General features: G+C 38.8%; 2 protein-coding genes across 7 annotated transcripts in view; both read left to right on the top strand.

Annotated features, from left to right (window-relative positions):
* Positions 1-41: 41 nt before the first annotated feature.
* tbxtb (T-box transcription factor Tb) lies at positions 42-4,074 on the top strand. Of its 2 annotated transcripts, XM_043256097.1 has the most exons (8): positions 42-359; positions 764-1,028; positions 1,133-1,267; positions 1,346-1,407; positions 1,888-1,949; positions 2,244-2,420; positions 2,935-3,064; positions 3,791-4,074. In XM_043256097.1, exons 1-8 carry the CDS (start codon positions 154-156, stop codon positions 4,053-4,055), a joined length of 1,302 nt encoding a protein of 433 aa, XP_043112032.1. In that variant the 5' UTR covers positions 42-153; the 3' UTR covers positions 4,056-4,074. The 2 variants fall into 2 exon arrangements, with proteins under 2 accessions (XP_043112032.1, XP_043112033.1); XM_043256098.1 differs by lacking the exon at positions 2,244-2,420.
* Positions 4,075-12,254: 8,180 nt separating this feature from the next.
* The window catches only part of pde10a (phosphodiesterase 10A), an 84,032-nt gene continuing 80,115 nt past the window's right edge, over positions 12,255-16,171 (top strand). Inside the window, exons 1-2 of one of the 5 annotated variants that reach the window (XM_043255473.1) lie at positions 12,255-12,528; positions 13,122-13,376. In XM_043255473.1, the coding sequence (XP_043111408.1) occupies positions 13,157-13,376 (220 nt within the window). In that variant the 5' untranslated portion in view covers positions 12,255-12,528; positions 13,122-13,156. Of the gene's footprint in view, positions 12,529-12,861; positions 13,377-16,171 lie in introns of those variants that run through there. The other 4 variants (XM_043255478.1, XM_043255472.1, XM_043255476.1 and 1 more) reach the window with 4 other exon arrangements.

Here is a 16,171-nt window from a genome sequence, read left to right as displayed (position 1 = left end):
CCAATCAGAACTTTTATGAGCAAAGCACGGAGAAAGTTTTACCTGGAGAGTATTTAATTGGGTGCGTCTCTGCAAGTCTTGGGCATTTTCTGACTGGAGAGCTCGGGTAGTTTTGATTTTTTTTTTTCTTGTTGGAGCCACTTGGATAGCAGAATGGCATCTGAGACCAGCGACTGCTCGGAAAAGAGCGTCCAGTATCGGGTGGATCATTTATTAACTGCTGTGGAGAACGAGCTTCAAGCCGGCAGTGAGAAAGGAGATCCAACAGAAAGGGACCTTAAAGTCAGTTTGGATGAAAATGAACTTTGGAAGAAGTTCAAAGAACTGACCAATGAAATGATAGTGACCAAGAATGGCAGGTATTTTTTTACCTATTTACTTTTTTCGACATGTTTGCAAGCAAACTTCTGCTTGCTGCACAAAATAAAATGTATTATTAAAATGCAAATAAGATTAAAAAAAATGATCTGTAATTACCTTAACTTTTGCTTCTTGTTTTGATTATTATATCAAAAAGGCTAATGTTTATCAAATAAATCACTTTAGGTTTTGCAAAATTTGTAAAAATAAATAAATAAATAATAAAAAAATTTATAAAAAGTTTTCAGCGTACAAATGTCATTATTTTTAATTGTATATATCCTATACCAGTTCCAAATTCAGCTTGATGTTCCAGATACTCCATCCCATTTCATTTTATTTAATTTAAAAGAGAAACGTGATGATGCCTTTTAAACGAATGTCTCTGTACGGCCGTGATCAGGCGCATGTTCCCAGTGCTGAAGGTGAACGTGTCCGGTCTGGATCCAAACGCCATGTACTCCTTCTTACTGGATTTCGTGGCAGCAGACAAACACAGGTGGAAGTACGTGAACGGCGAATGGGTGCCGGGCGGCAAACCCGAGCCACAAGCGCCGAGCTGCGTCTACATCCATCCGGACTCGCCGAACTTCGGCGCGCACTGGATGAAAAACCCAGTCTCCTTCAGCAAAGTCAAACTTACCAACAAACTGAACGGAGGTGGCCAGGTTGGTGGGCATTTACATGGCATCCAATCTAAAATCAGCTCTGGAATCAAGTTTAATCTGTACAGTATAATGAAAGTTGATAACTTAAATATTTTTTTTTATAGATTATGCTGAACTCGCTGCACAAGTACGAGCCCCGTATCCATATCGTGAGAGTAGGTGGTCCACAGAGAATGATCACCACTCACTCATTCTCCGAGACGCAATTCATAGCAGTTACTGCCTATCAGAACGAAGAGGTAACTTTTATACTTATATTTTTGATTTTATATCAACAAACGAACACGTGCAAAGACTGATAACATTTTCTCTTTCAGATTACAGCTCTCAAAATTAAATATAACCCATTTGCCAAGGCTTTTCTGGATGCAAAAGAAAGGTATTTTTAATATAAATAAATGCATATATAAAACTTGTATAGTAAAAGTGTCTATTGCCCAGCTGACACTGTTTTGCATAAACATACTTGTTGTGATCGTAGTATAAAATAAAAATGCATAAAACACATAAAACCCCGTTATAAGGTAATTGTAACAAATTTATGGGAATGTTGGAATTTCACAACTTCAGTTAAAAATATCCTAGATGTTTGAAATCAACAAAACAAGCAATAACTATAAAGTTACTTAACCATTTGAACGCCCAAACTCTCCGTTCTCATGAAAGTGCTTGAACATATTATGCAATACGCATTTTTCATGTATAATGTATATAACATATATACCCCACGACCCATGCTCGTTATGTATCGTAAGCAGGCTAAAGTTATTGTTGAGAAGTACATGTAGGGAAAAAAAACACGGTAGAACGAGAAAGAAAAACAATGTTATACTTACTTTTTTTTGTTTTTGTATTTCAGAAGTGATCATAAAGACGTAATAGAGGATGTCAGTGAAAGCCAACAGTCTGGTTATTCTCAACGTAAGAAAGAAAAACAATGTTATACTTACTTTTTTTTGTTTTTGTATTTCAGAAGTGATCATAAAGACGTAATAGAGGATGTCAGTGAAAGCCAACAGTCTGGTTATTCTCAACGTAAGAGCGAAACTCTATTCATCATCACAGTAATAACCATCAGTGTGATCCATCTGGATTTAAGTTATTTCTTTATAAAACGATGCCTGATATTTAATATTGTGCAGCTACTGTCCTGTCAAATAAAGGCAAAAACTGCAAAAGGAGTTTCCCATTGACTCTTATTTATTGTTGGTCTAGTGAGTAGCTGGTTTCTGCCAGCCACAGGGTCTCTCTGCCCTTCTGCAAACTCTCACGCACAGTTTGGCAGCCCGCTGTCTTTGTCCTCGTCCCATGGCTGTGAACGATACTCTACTTTGAGAAACCACCGATCTACCCCCTACCCCAGCCCTTACTCCCACCGGACGAGCTCTCCCAGTAAGTCACCCCCTCCAAGCTCTTACAAACACAGCTAAACACCATACGTGCAAATACCGTAAAACCACAGAGGTTGTAGTTTTATCAACTATAAAGGCATTTTTAGCGAGTATAATGTCTTATTTTCCATTTGCATTTGTACAAATGAGCCCCTCCGGGTCATGGGACAGCATCTTTTGCTGTGAACTCTTTAAAGAGTATAAAAATAACTTTCAAAATCTCAACCAGAGCCTTCGCTTTCAGTGAAAGGAAATGAGATGTTGGGGATTCTGCTCGACGTTTGTCCTTTAAACTTCCATGAGGGTTATAAATGAGTATTTTCGTTCTTTTTGGGTGAACTGTTTCTTTAATGAGCCGCTCGGAGCGGTTTTACTTACGCAGGGCAACCAGCATTCCAGCAGCTTTTGTGTTCGAGTCGACCCTCATAAACGGGACGTTTGCCGGTGGAATGCTGACCCACGCTGGGGTTTGAAGCGTCAGTCTGGTTTCTGATTCTGCGTTGTTTGTATTGCAGCTGGTTACTCTGATAGCTCCAACTGCCTGTCCATGCTGCCGCCTCATGATAACTGGTCTAGTCTGCAGATGTCCTCTCACTCCAGCGTGCTCCCGATGGGCCACAGCTCTCCCACAAACTCAAACTCCAGGTGGGACTCTTTTAATGCATCACACACTTCCACTACAATTTTACTTTATTTTTTATTTTTATTTTTATTACCAACCAACCACATATAATATCCTTGTTTCTATTTTGAGGTCTTAAACATTTCCAGGAGTTAAAATAATGATATAAGATATTTGTGTGGCAGTTGTTTCTCCTAAATTACGACAACAGATTTTCAGTTCCTTCTTTCCCACCTTTAGACCAATAATAATAAATCAATAACATAGCTGTGACTAATGACTGGTCCAATCTTCGAAAGCAGAATGAACAAATATTTTCTTCCCCCTTTTTTGATAAATCAGGCTTTTATGGCTCATATAGCGTGATATGAGAACATGAAGTGCATGAGGAAGAAAAAAAAAAAACTCCATTATATATTTGATGCTCATATTTTAAAAAATAAATAATAATAATAATGCATTGCTACATCTACTTAGCTTCAGTCAAGTAAGTGCTCATGTTATTAATAATACAAAAGTTTTTCAGCAAGGTTTTGGACAATTTAGAGGCTTTAGCACGTTGTGTATCTAATAGGACGCAGTAAGCTTTATAGGGTTAATATTTTCAATTATTTATTAATTTTAGATACACAAGCACACTTTTGTATATTATTGTGTGTTTCTACTCCGATGAACATTATTTGTTAATTTCATATTGATGTGATGTTGTGTAGAACTGAAAGCTCATTGTTGTTATTTCCTGTTTGTAGTCAGTACACCAGCCTGTGGTCCGTAGGGAACTCTCCCTTGACCCCTGTGTCTCAGACTGGAAGTATAGGTAGCAGTCTGGGCTCCCAGTTCCTCCGAGGATCTGCCGGTCACTACAGCAGCCTGGCTCACCCGGTCACAGCACCCTCTTCTGGCTCTGCTTTATATGACTCCACTACTGAGGTTCACGAGGCTTCACAATATGACAGTTCAGCACATGTACGCCTTCCTACAGCCTGGACCCAAGTCACGTCACCCTCCTTATAGGAGATCCACCCTAAGGATGAAAAGAAAACCATGCACATCTATAACTGCTTTCACGTGATAGCTTTTGACTGCAACATACTAGCTTTACATACAATACTAATTTCAGGGTTTTTGTACAAAACCAAAGCATATGTTGGCCTAACCAAAACTCAGATTTGTAAACAAGTGTTATATAATTTTGTCATTAAATACTATGTGGACCTTTAAATAATGCAAGTCATGTACATAACAGTTATTTATATATATACATATATTGTTTTGTTTTTAAGAATACTGTATGTGCACAGTTGAGCAGACAATCTTTAGTAAAAAGTGTAAATGTTATAATTATTATAATTATAATTTTTTTTAATTTTTGGATTGGAATTCAAAATGGATGAAAAACACATTTCTGTACATATATTTAACAACCGGGTTTTTGCTGCATGTTTCATTTAATCTAAAGGTTTTTTTTTTTTACAAAACTTAAGGTTAAGTTAAAAAAATGTTTTAAAGTCTAACACAATTTTACTAAATAAATGAAAAAAAAATAAACATGAACATCACTGTGATTTTTTTTTTAATAACGAAAAATACTTAGAATTGACTCGAGTTCTAAGTGTGTAAATATATCAACTGACTAAAGATATGATTTAGAACAATTGTTCTGTCCAAAAATGGAAAAATATAGAACTATTATTAAATATTATTATATTAATGCATACCATAGATGGATAAAACTTTAATATTAAATAATTATGATCAATATAGTTGCATATTAATTATAATCAATATGATCAATATAGTCCATGCTAAAATTAAATATCTAAAACGTTTTTGCAGACGTCACATCTGTTCATAAGCATGTGCTGTGCTTAATTTTAGCTTTAAACGGCAAGCAGCTCTTTTAAATGCATCTAGATGCTTCAGAGATTGCTCAGAGACCTCACGGAAACGGGAGACATCAGTGGAACTTTTTTTTTCCCCAGGACTTTTATAAGTGATTCTGCACCCAGTAAGTCAACGCCGTGTTCTCCTCTCTCATGTGAAAATTCCACTCACTTAGGTGAGGAATTGCATCCATCTTCAGACACTCCAGTCATTTATCAGTGGGGCCAGAGGGAAACACGACTGATTGCCAAACCTTTCCAATGTCAACACAGGAAAAATACTGTGGTGTCTAAGAACTGAGTGATTTTAATTTACACATCCATGAGAGTGGAAAGAATTAAATCAAGCTGATTGTTCTCTCACTAAATAAATGATAGTACAATCAGAATTATATCACAACATGCAATATAGCAACCAATGTGTTGGTCATTTAAAAAAGACAATTGTAACTGAAATTAATGCAAAATGAAAACGTAAGCGTACAGAGATATGAGTTGATGTGTTTTTTCTAATCTTTCGTTTATTTATTACGATTGGCCACAGGATGGCAGGATAGCAAAAATATTCAGAAAACTACTCCTATGTAACATTACAAAATGCTTCAAAGAAAAGATTTCATGTTTCACGATGCATGAATGATCAAATGCTATAAACTTTGTGGCGTATCCATTTAAGTCTTCTATTATGAACATAAGTATTTTTTTTGGTTTTATTTAGCACACCCTAATTCTGCACCGGTTTTCTCTGCTGCCTAAAAAACTACACCCATAAAAATGTGTAAACATATGATACTAAATAATATCTAATATTAATGCAGCCAACTCTGCACTTATTATTTGCAACTGCACTTATATTACAGCACTTATTATTTTATTTTCACTTTATTTACGACATTAATAAATTTAGAATTAATTGCGCCATAGCATTTTTGTCAAATTCTGTGCCATTAATTTGCCCCGAGAAGCTAAGAATGAGAATAACACTTTAACACTGTAATGTATGTAGTGGCCTTATTGAACAAAGGGAGAACAAACCGTCTTGTTCTGCCTGTGCAAGAAGAATGGGGTTGAAACGCAACCATCTCTAGCACTTCATTTTTAATCTGTGGATTAATCACTTTCAGCAGAAAGTCAGTGTTAGTCCAGAGATTAATCACTTTTGGCAAAAAGGCAGGGTTAGTCCAGAGTGACACCCCTGTGCCATCTGATTAACAATGTAGACGCTTGTAGCTAATGGATAGAGCACACAATTCTCCTTTTAGCAAAGTTGTCTTTAGGGACAAACCTTTCAAATCTGCATCAGCCATTAGTTCATAAGGGGGCTTAGTGAGAGGGTCTAATACAAGAGGCAAGTCCCAATTTGCTGCCCGTAAAGTGTGATTTGGACACGCAGAGTATTACGCACAGTTTCATCTAGCTGATTAGGGATGGGCTCTGCAGCAGGCCATACCCACAAGAGTAGGGTCAGTGGGTTTAGATGCCAAATCTGCAGATTCGCATGTAATGATAGCTGCCATTGGTGACCCAATCGCCTAAATTTTACCTAGAAACTATAGTTTTTATGGCCAGCATGGAGCAAGTAGCGGAATTGTGTAATGCCCATTCTAATGAAAGAGGCAGTAAATGTAAAATAAGTCTGTCAGCCACTCTTGTGACAGAGCATCTATGTCCAACCTGCTTTCTTGTACTATGAGATAGAAAAGAAATTGTGCGCCTTATTACAAGTATGGTAGAACCATCACCTCCACCACAAAATAATGCTTTCTAAATAATCTCCCTGATTTATATCAAGCGCATCCAATTCAGCACAAAAACTTGATGATGTAACAGAAGCCATGCACTCCCTTTTTTCTAGCACTTTAGATACTGTTGCTCCTTTACGCTTAAGAAAGATGAAAGAAAACAATCTGAGCACTGTCAAACCCTAAGGAGAGCAGCCTGAAAAATGGAGAGCAGCTGGAGAAAAACAAAACTAGAAGTATTTCGTATATCCTGGCAGGAAAGTATCCTATCGTACAGAAAAGCATTAAAAACTGCTAAATCTGACTACTTTTCCTCTCTTTTAGAAGAAAACAAACACAAGCCCCGGTATTTATTCAATACTGACTAAATTAATGAAAAATCCAGAAATCATAGAGCCTATTTTGACCATTATTAATACATCATTGTCATTAGGATATGTCCCCAAAATCTTTAAATTGGCTGTAGTTAAGCCTCTCATTAAGAACCCACATCTTGACTCCAAAGACGTAGTGAATTACAGGCCAAGAAAAAGCAGTAAAAGTGGTATCCTCACAGCTATATTGATTTTTAAGAGAAAAATGGTATATGCGAGGATTTTTAAATCAGGATTCAAACATAGTACTGAGACTGCTCTCATTACAAATTCAATCATCTGATCGTGGTTGTATCTCCTTATTAGTGCTATTAGATCTTAGTGCAGCGTTCAACAATATTGATCACAACATTCTCTTGAATAGACAAAAAAAAAACTATGTGGACATTAGTGGAAGCGCCTTAGCATGGTTCGAATCACATTTATCTGACCGCTATCAGTTTGTAGCAAAATTTACAATAAAATTTTAATTTTACACACCAATACATACCAAATTGAGAAACGGACAGAATGCATAGTCGATATTAAAAAAACTGAATGATTAGTAACTTCTTAATGCTAAATTTGGAAAGAAACGATGTGCTAATTATTGCACCTAAAAACCCCACATGTAATAATCTAGAACACTATCTAACTCTTGATGGCTTCTCTGTTCATTCTTCTTCATCAGTTAGGAACCTAGGTATGCTGTTTGACAGCAGTCTTTTCTTAGAAAACCATGTTTCTAGCAATTGTAAAACTGTGAAAAATATATCCAAATAACGACTTACGCTCTCTACGTCAAATGCAGAAATTTTAGTTAATTTTAGTTGACCTCTAGGTTAGATTATTGTAACGCTTTATTGGATGTTTGTTCTGCATGCTTGATAAACAAACTTTAGCTGGTCCAAAACGCAGCAGCCAGAGTCCTTACTAGAACTAGGAAGTATGATCATATTAGCCCGGTTCTGTAAACACTGCACTGGCTCCCTATCAAACATCGGATAGATTTTAAAATCTTGGTAATTAGTTATAAAGCCCTGAATGGTTTAGCTCCTCAATATTTGAGCGAGCTCTAATCACATTATAGCCCTGCACGTCTGCAGCGTTCTCAAAACTCTGGCCGTTTGATAATACCTAGAACATCAAAATCAACTGCGGGCGGCAGATCATTTTCCTACCTAGCACCTAAACTCTGGAACTCCTTAACACGGTTTGGGAAGCAGACACACTCTAGACTTAAATCTAGATTAAAGACATATCTTTTTAACCTAGCCTACACATAACACAATAATATACTTCTATTATTCAAATCCGTTAAAGGATTGTTAGGTTGCATCACTTAGATCAGCCGGAACTGGGAACCCTCCTTATAGAACGCAATGTACTCGTGACACTGTAAAAAGAATGGCATCTACGTTAATATTAGTCTGTTTCTTTCTCATTCTGTTTCTCAGCTTGTATCCAGATCAGATGGTGGATCAGCACCCAGAGATGATGTTTATCTGAGAACAGAAAACACACACACACACAGTCTGTTGCACAGTCTGACATAGCTACATTTAAAATTTAACTGGAAATTAAGTGCTGGGCATCCGTCCAGTAAAGAACTGGCCCCGAATGAGTCTGTTTTTCCCCAAGGTTTTTTTCCCCCCATTCTGTATGGATGGGGTTTTGGTTCCTTGCCGCTGTCACCTCTGGGATGCTTTGGGCACTTTCTAGCAATTATCATCGATTTGATTACAGAGAGCGTCTCTGCTTTTAATAACAAATTGTTCAATCTCACTATTATAACATCCCTATCATTGTATTCTCCTATTTTATACTGTTCAGTGCTTTGATACAATCTCTATTGTATTATATAAATAAAAGTGATTGATTGATTGATTGATTGATGAGAGACAATCATCTCAGGCAATGTTTCTGAACCCTTAGGCTTTCACAAGCGTCCCTGTATTTATTCCTGTGATTTTTACCTTCTTACTCTTTGCACACTTCTATCGTTATGGAGATCCAATAAATCTATACCCGCTGTTTGGGCTGGAGACTGCTCGTCTTCCAGTTGACTGCAGGAACTGTATATGGACTAGACTTTCCTCCCTATTCTGAAAAACTTACTCTACACTCTCACAATACCTGAAGGGGAGCTAGGGCAACTGCATTCACCAAACTGAAGACCCTTGGTGCTAATGACAGGCCAAATGCTAGAACCATAAATTTGAAGGAGAAGGTAGGGCATCTGTGTTTTAATTTCATGTGTGTGAACTATTCTCCTGCACTTTATGGAGTGTATTTTTATCTTTGTATGAATCGTTTTCAATAGAATAATTTTCAAGGATTTGAAGTCCCCATGCATCTAAGACTGCTTTCTCCCAACTAAGCCACGTTTGGAGGAACAGTTGACAGCTTGCCCCACACCTCTGTGATATTCCCTGTTGGCCTTTCCCCCAGGACTAATTTTTTCCTGTGGGAATGTATGGAAGGAATTTCCCTTTAAATAACAAAGCCCTGTACCTCAATAACAGCTGGAACACCACTGGTGTGCATAGACCAAACAGGTTGCATTCTCTGGGATTCCCTAAGTCTTTCTTTGGAGAATAGGCAAGGTGGAGAATTAATGTGTGATAATTCCTTCCCAGATACCCTCAACAGGAACTGGATCAGGCAATGGAGAGTGCGAGCCAACAATTCTGTCTGCACCAAATACTCTAGTAACAAGAGGATTTAAAGGAAACTCCTCATTTATAGCAGCTTCCTGATCAATTCCTAAACAGGGTTCTTCCTATTGACACCCTTCTTCTGACTGTTTCATTTCATTAAAGAGAGAGTGGGGAGCATATATTAATATATATTAATCTATTGCATATTCCTCAGGTCGAGACCATTGTCCAGTCATTAGGATGTATTCCTTATGGGTAAGTAGAGGATTAATTTTCCATAAAAACTCTAAATAGCCACTAGGATCTGCAGTTGACTTTTGCTGGCAGAGTCATCATTGGGCATTTATTTGTCCCAACCACAATCTCATGGCTTATGTGTGGAGTCATGAAGATCATGTAAGTGCTTGTGCAGACACCTGTCCAATGAACTTAGACCCTAGACAGGTAACACGCTGCAGCACAGTGATTATCCAGAGTACAGACAGATCATACAGAGCAGGTTATGTTAGATATGAAACTAAATCTCGGGTTTCAAATTTTGTAATTTAAAAAAAAATGTTTATGGCTCTTTGATGTGTTGTAATAGATCGCTGTTTCTGTTCAACTAGCACATCAGATCTTTTCTTCTTTACTATAGTTACAGTATTAAATAAACATGAATGAACATCAGAAGGTATCTGGTTTCAGCCGAGATGTTTTCATGCTGCAGTCCACCAATGTTAATCTACTCTCCTGTCTGGTGTGTTTGTTGGGCAAAAATAGCAGATTGTGTTGTGATTGGTCAGATCAACTGTCAGTCAAACTCTCTGCAAAGGGTCAACTGTAAGGTTTACAACATAGTACGCACAAATCATTGGGGTTTACTGACCACATGTTTTCTGTAAGCTCAGCTTGCACATGCTCCCATGTTGTTTTCGCTATTAATTCCCATTCAATAAATTAAAGTGTCCACATGAAAATGTAACAGTCTGGTTATCTAAATTTAGTAGTATTTAGCATCCTAATATGAACATAATTAGACTACTGCTAAGAACTATGAACAAAAGATAGAAAAATCACATATGAAGTGGTCAAACAAGACTCTGGTTCTGCACTGGAGAGTAGTCAAGCCTCAAAAACCAATTGACGTCATAGCTTTGAGTTGAGCTAACACAGAAAGGATTAATTCTGCTTTCTAATGTGCTCTCAAAGGGGGTTGGGGGAAACATGCCGACCCCCTACTAGGAAAAACACATAAGGCATTTATTATTATTATTTATATATATATTTAAATATATGCCTTAGTTTTTAATTTTATATATTTTATTGTAAATCCTAGATTTCTTATCAACACGTGCATCTAACATTTCAAACAGACTAGATACATTATGGTTATGTTTCACATTTTAATAGGCTATTAAATTTCACGTTTTAATAACGCTTCAAACGAGAGGCTGAAAATGTCGTTTTACTAGCATTGAAATGGCCTGTGGGCATTTTTTCTATAATAATCCTATTAGGATCCAAGGGGGAAAAAAACTCTTTCTGTCAAAGAGAGAGCATTGACGCAAGCAGCTCTGACGTCAATAGAGCTGCAGTGAATGGGGGGGCGGGGGGTGCTTGCAGCCTGTTTGCCCACAGAAAACACCAAAGGAGAACGTCACAGGCAGTGCTGGAGTGATAAACGATAGTCCTAATCACAATACAACCTGTTAAATACAAAATTTAGATCAATGAATGTGTCCACTTTACTCTGCACGGCAGCGGCTTTTATAAGATGATTTATTTATTTATTTATTTCAGGATAGGATACGCGTGTGTTTTCGACCAGACTGTTACTAAAGATCACAAACGATTTGCCCAAAATAAGCCACGCCCGTTAAAACCTACGAATATCCAGTTTCGGAATTATTGGCGAACATTGTTACTGCTTTGCGCCTCAACAGGTGTTGAGGCTGAACTGAAGAACTTGGCTAAATTGCTAAGTTGACGAGCGCGATATTAACGACACTTTTCAGACAAAGATAACGCCTGACAAAAAAAAATGGCAACAGCTCAGGTGACGCTGTCATTTATCGTCACTAAAATCCTGACAGAATCAATGACAGAAACGGTCATGCAAATCTCGTGCGTTTTTCTGGGAAGAAAAAAAAAGCGAGGGCCTGGGAAAAGCGTGTTGTTTAACTGTCGCTCTTTTTCTCCTTGCCTCGCCTTAAGACTTGTTCTAGCTGAGCGTCAGGCTGCCTGTTACCCAAAAACTTATTTTACTGTGCAGTTTCCCCAAGCGAGACCTAAAGCACAGCTCCAGACGGTTTAATCGCTGCGATCAAAGTAAATGACTGATGGTAACTTTCTTTGCTTTACCTTTCTTGGTTGGATTTCTGTCAAGTTCCGACTTTTGGGGGGTTAACACGGGTTTACACAAACCAAACCGCTTGATTTTCAAACGTTAAAGTCGAAAATGTCGCTTGCGTGAAATTCATCATTCGAGTCCGTCTAAAGTGTAGCCTTGGCACCATTTGCGGAGGAGGCTGCTGACGTCATCCGTCTCTTGAATGGAAACGCTGGAGCCCCGATGATGATGATGATGATGATGCCGCCGCTGCTGCTGATGGAGCCTTTATTTATACAGAACTCTTGAACTGTTTCGTGCCACCAAAAACACACACAGCACGTTCACGCTCGAAAAGCTAGGGAAACTGCCTCTGCGCAAAGTTTTAAGTTACTTAAAACCAAAACAAATCACGAACGTTTGGTCGCCCCGTGGTTTCCTAGCAACCGGACTAAGAAGTTTTGAGAAGAGCGCGCTCAACATAACGCGAACATCTCTAACGCATCGCTGGACGGATGATCTCTGTGTAAGAGCAAAGGTACAGTGTTTTGTTCTGTCCGTCCAGTACTTGACGAGTTGGTGGTCCATTATTAGCGCTCTAAACTGGACCCTGACAGAAAATGAAATTCTCTCTAGATAACCATCGTTTTCGCGCCGACTCGGGCGGCAGACAACGGTCACTCTTTGCAGCTCCCTTCACAAGAAGTTCACCTGCTGTAACGCGATTTCGGCTGACCGGCAGCTGGACACAGCGGTCGTTGAGATATTCAGCACATCTAAAAACGTTAATGTGCATCACAAAAGCACGGTTAGCAACACCCCGGGTGTTCGTGTTTCTGAGAAGAGACGAGCGCGATTTGAGTTGCAGACCGTCGTGGACGCGTACTTTTCTGCTTCGGTATAATCCCGGGAACACGTGATGCGCAAATCACTTTTGTAGCAACATCTCTCATTTGTCAGGGGAAAATCCGTGCGTGTTTCTTATGCTTTAAGCCCGAAGCTTAACATATTTGAGGGGTTTTTCGTTTTCATTTTTTTTTCTTTTAATATTCAGTAATTCACACATTGCATTGCCAGCATCATCACTCGCGCACCATGCCAACTTTTGCTCCCGTTGCGTTTGTCTCGTAGTGAGAGAGAATTGCAAACTGTGGACGCCTGAATGAATGGGGATCGTGCTTTGCGAAGATTTCAACTGTCAACATCCTACCAGTTTTATGTGCTTGTCCGGACAAGCGAGTGTTTGTCGTCCTCGTTCGTATATCCGTTTCGAACCAAGAACGAACAGACAACAGAGAACGCGTCGTGTTAGACCGCCAATGTCGAAGAAACGCAAAACTCCAGACGACGGCGGCGGCGGCGGCGGCGAGGATTCCCTTCAAGAAGGTATGAGCTATAATTCCTCCACCCTTTGGCTGGCTTCTCGTGGTTGGGGTCATTTCAGAAACATTTGGACCGTGCATTAACACGCAGCTTACGCAAAGAAATTGTTGAGACCGACTTGGTGTTATATCGGGGTCTCATAGACCCCAAAAGGCAATACATAACAGTATTTTAACATTTAACATTTATTTTCCCACAGATGTGTTCTTTTGAATCTAGTAGGCTGAAATGATTGAACCTACTTTTATATAATAAGGACTATTTGAACTTAGGAAACAAATGGACTGAACAGACAGACAGATAGGTAGATAGACAGAGAGATAGATAGATAGATAGATAGATAGATAGATAGATAGATAGATAGATAGATAGATAGATAGATAGATAGATAGACAGATAGATAGATAGATAGATAGATAGATAGATAGATAGATAGATAGATAGATAGATAGATAGATAGATAGATAGAAGATAGATAGATAGATAGATAGATAGATAGATAGAAAGATAGATAGATAGATAGATAGATAGATAGATAGATAGATAGATAGATAGATAGATAGATAGATAGATAGATAGATAGATAGATAGATAGACAGATAGATAGATAGACAGATAGATAGAGTAAAATGCAATGGCTGTCAGGACTTTTTAGTACTAATGTTACAAGCCAAGCGTTGTATGATTGCTTTTTGGAGACTGTATTTTACAGCTTCTAATCACATTTTTGGCAAGAGGGTTGTTGTACTGATTGTGATGATCAGCATCAATCCTTGCTTGTCACCGAGCAATCCACTGACCGAAAGCTCGGGTTTGGACCAGCACACAGGAGTCTGACCGCTCGGTTCCAGCTCCGCTGCACGTTTTACCTTCACTCACTCGTGAGAGAAACCCCGCTCGGAGCGACGAAGGGGCGAGTGGAAACACAGATGCTGACTTCAAAAACCTGCCTCTTGCCGCATGCGGAATCACGTAACTCACACTTCCGATCACACACCGTCACAAAAATCTTCCCTATGTAGTTGTCCAACCGCAAAAAAGCATACAACAGTAGACCGGTGGAAGTGAACTGGTTTGAGCTACGTTATTCTGTCAGATTCCTAACACTTTTGAGTAAACCGCTGCATTTGAAGGCCGCATGAGAAACAGAACGACTTGGAAGTGCGTCCTTTGGCTCCCACGGCGTGAATTCAATCATTCGTTGTCAAGCGCGAAATGTCAAGAATTGCTTGAATAAATTACAAACACTGGATTCTTTCACAGTACCGTTGCATCGCAGCACATTGCATTTACAATGCATCACATTAGCATAGCAGTCTGACCGCGAGCCTTTTAAGAACGTAAGCCTCTCGCGCTTACGTATTTACGCGGAAATGTATTATCCCAGTTCATATTGCGTTTGCTGCACGCGTCTCATCAAATTCACCGTAAGCATCTTTGATATGAACACCAAATAAACAAACACGCAAGCTCGAATCTGCTGCTAGCACGGCTCTGCGCCGCTGTGTCAAATCCGTGTGAAGGTCAGGCCTCTCTCGGGGTGACTGGGAGAAGCACTGTCATGTTGTTTGCACACATCGTGTGACCCAGCAGCGGGTTCGCTGGCCGCGTCCGGTGAGCGCGAGCCAGAACGTGAGTTTCCCTTGGCTAGCACGAACGGGGGAGAGGGCGCTTCCTTTAGCCTGTGGAGCGTGGCATCTGCGTAGCTGTGCGGTCTCGAACAACGGCGCTCCTCGTCCATCACAGACTCACGAATATAGACAATTAACGAAGACTACGAACACAGGCCTTAAAAAGTTTTCAGAACCATATATATAGCTATGAGGTTAATACGAAGAGCAAAAACAGATGACTCCGTCTTCAACGGTTGTCACAAATCGCGTTTTTTTCATTGTGCGTTAATATAAATCAAACTGAAGTTGGGTTATTTAGATTGAAAATAACTTAAAACGCAGCTAATTAGCAGATACCATACAAAAAAAAAAACATAAAACATTTTAAAGTAGAACAGTTATCTGTTTTTGGAAATAAAAATCTTCATTTATAGATTATGGTGGCATTAAAAATAAAACGGATTATTATGTGTATGGTCGAAAGATGGGATAATTCAGATTTTGTTCGTTGAAGTTGCATTTATCTGGTCAAAAATACAGTTAAAACTGTAATATTGTGAGGTTTTATCATTTTCATCAGCGTTCCTGTGATGCACATCTGAAATTTTTAGCATAATTACTTTAGTTTTCTGTGTTGCACGGTCCTTCAGAACTTGTTTAAAAATGCTGATGTGGTGCTCATTTATTACAAATGGTTTTCATTGATAATATTAAACTTATTTTTGCCACTTAATATTTTTGTGGAATCCTTGATACTTTTTTCTTTTCCAGTATTTTGATGAATCTACACAGCCATTACCTATACCAGTCATATCAGAATTTTTTTTAATATCGTGGCCATTTCATGCCGTATATAAGAGGCTGTGTTTCATGGAAGTGATTTTTCTGGGGTAGGCTGTTTCCCAACCTTCCCATTCACATTCACATTCACACCTACGGCTAGTTTACTGTCTCAAAATGTTTTTGGCTTGATCACCCAAAGGAAACCCACACAGACGCTGGGAGAACAAGCAAACTCCACACAGAACAACTTCAACAGGGTCTTTTTGGGAAACAACACTGAACCACTATACAGCCTTTTGACAATAAGCCTATCAGCATATTAGGATGATTTCTGAAGGATCATGTGACACTGAAGACTTGAGTGGCGATGCTAAAAATCCAGCTGTTTTTTATTCTTAACTG

This window comes from Puntigrus tetrazona, chromosome 13 (genome assembly GCF_018831695.1).
Source record: "Puntigrus tetrazona isolate hp1 chromosome 13, ASM1883169v1, whole genome shotgun sequence".
Taxonomy (NCBI): domain Eukaryota; kingdom Metazoa; phylum Chordata; class Actinopteri; order Cypriniformes; family Cyprinidae; genus Puntigrus; species Puntigrus tetrazona.
Note: the sequence above shows the minus strand (reverse complement) of the source record. Positions and strands in the feature narration are given on the sequence as shown.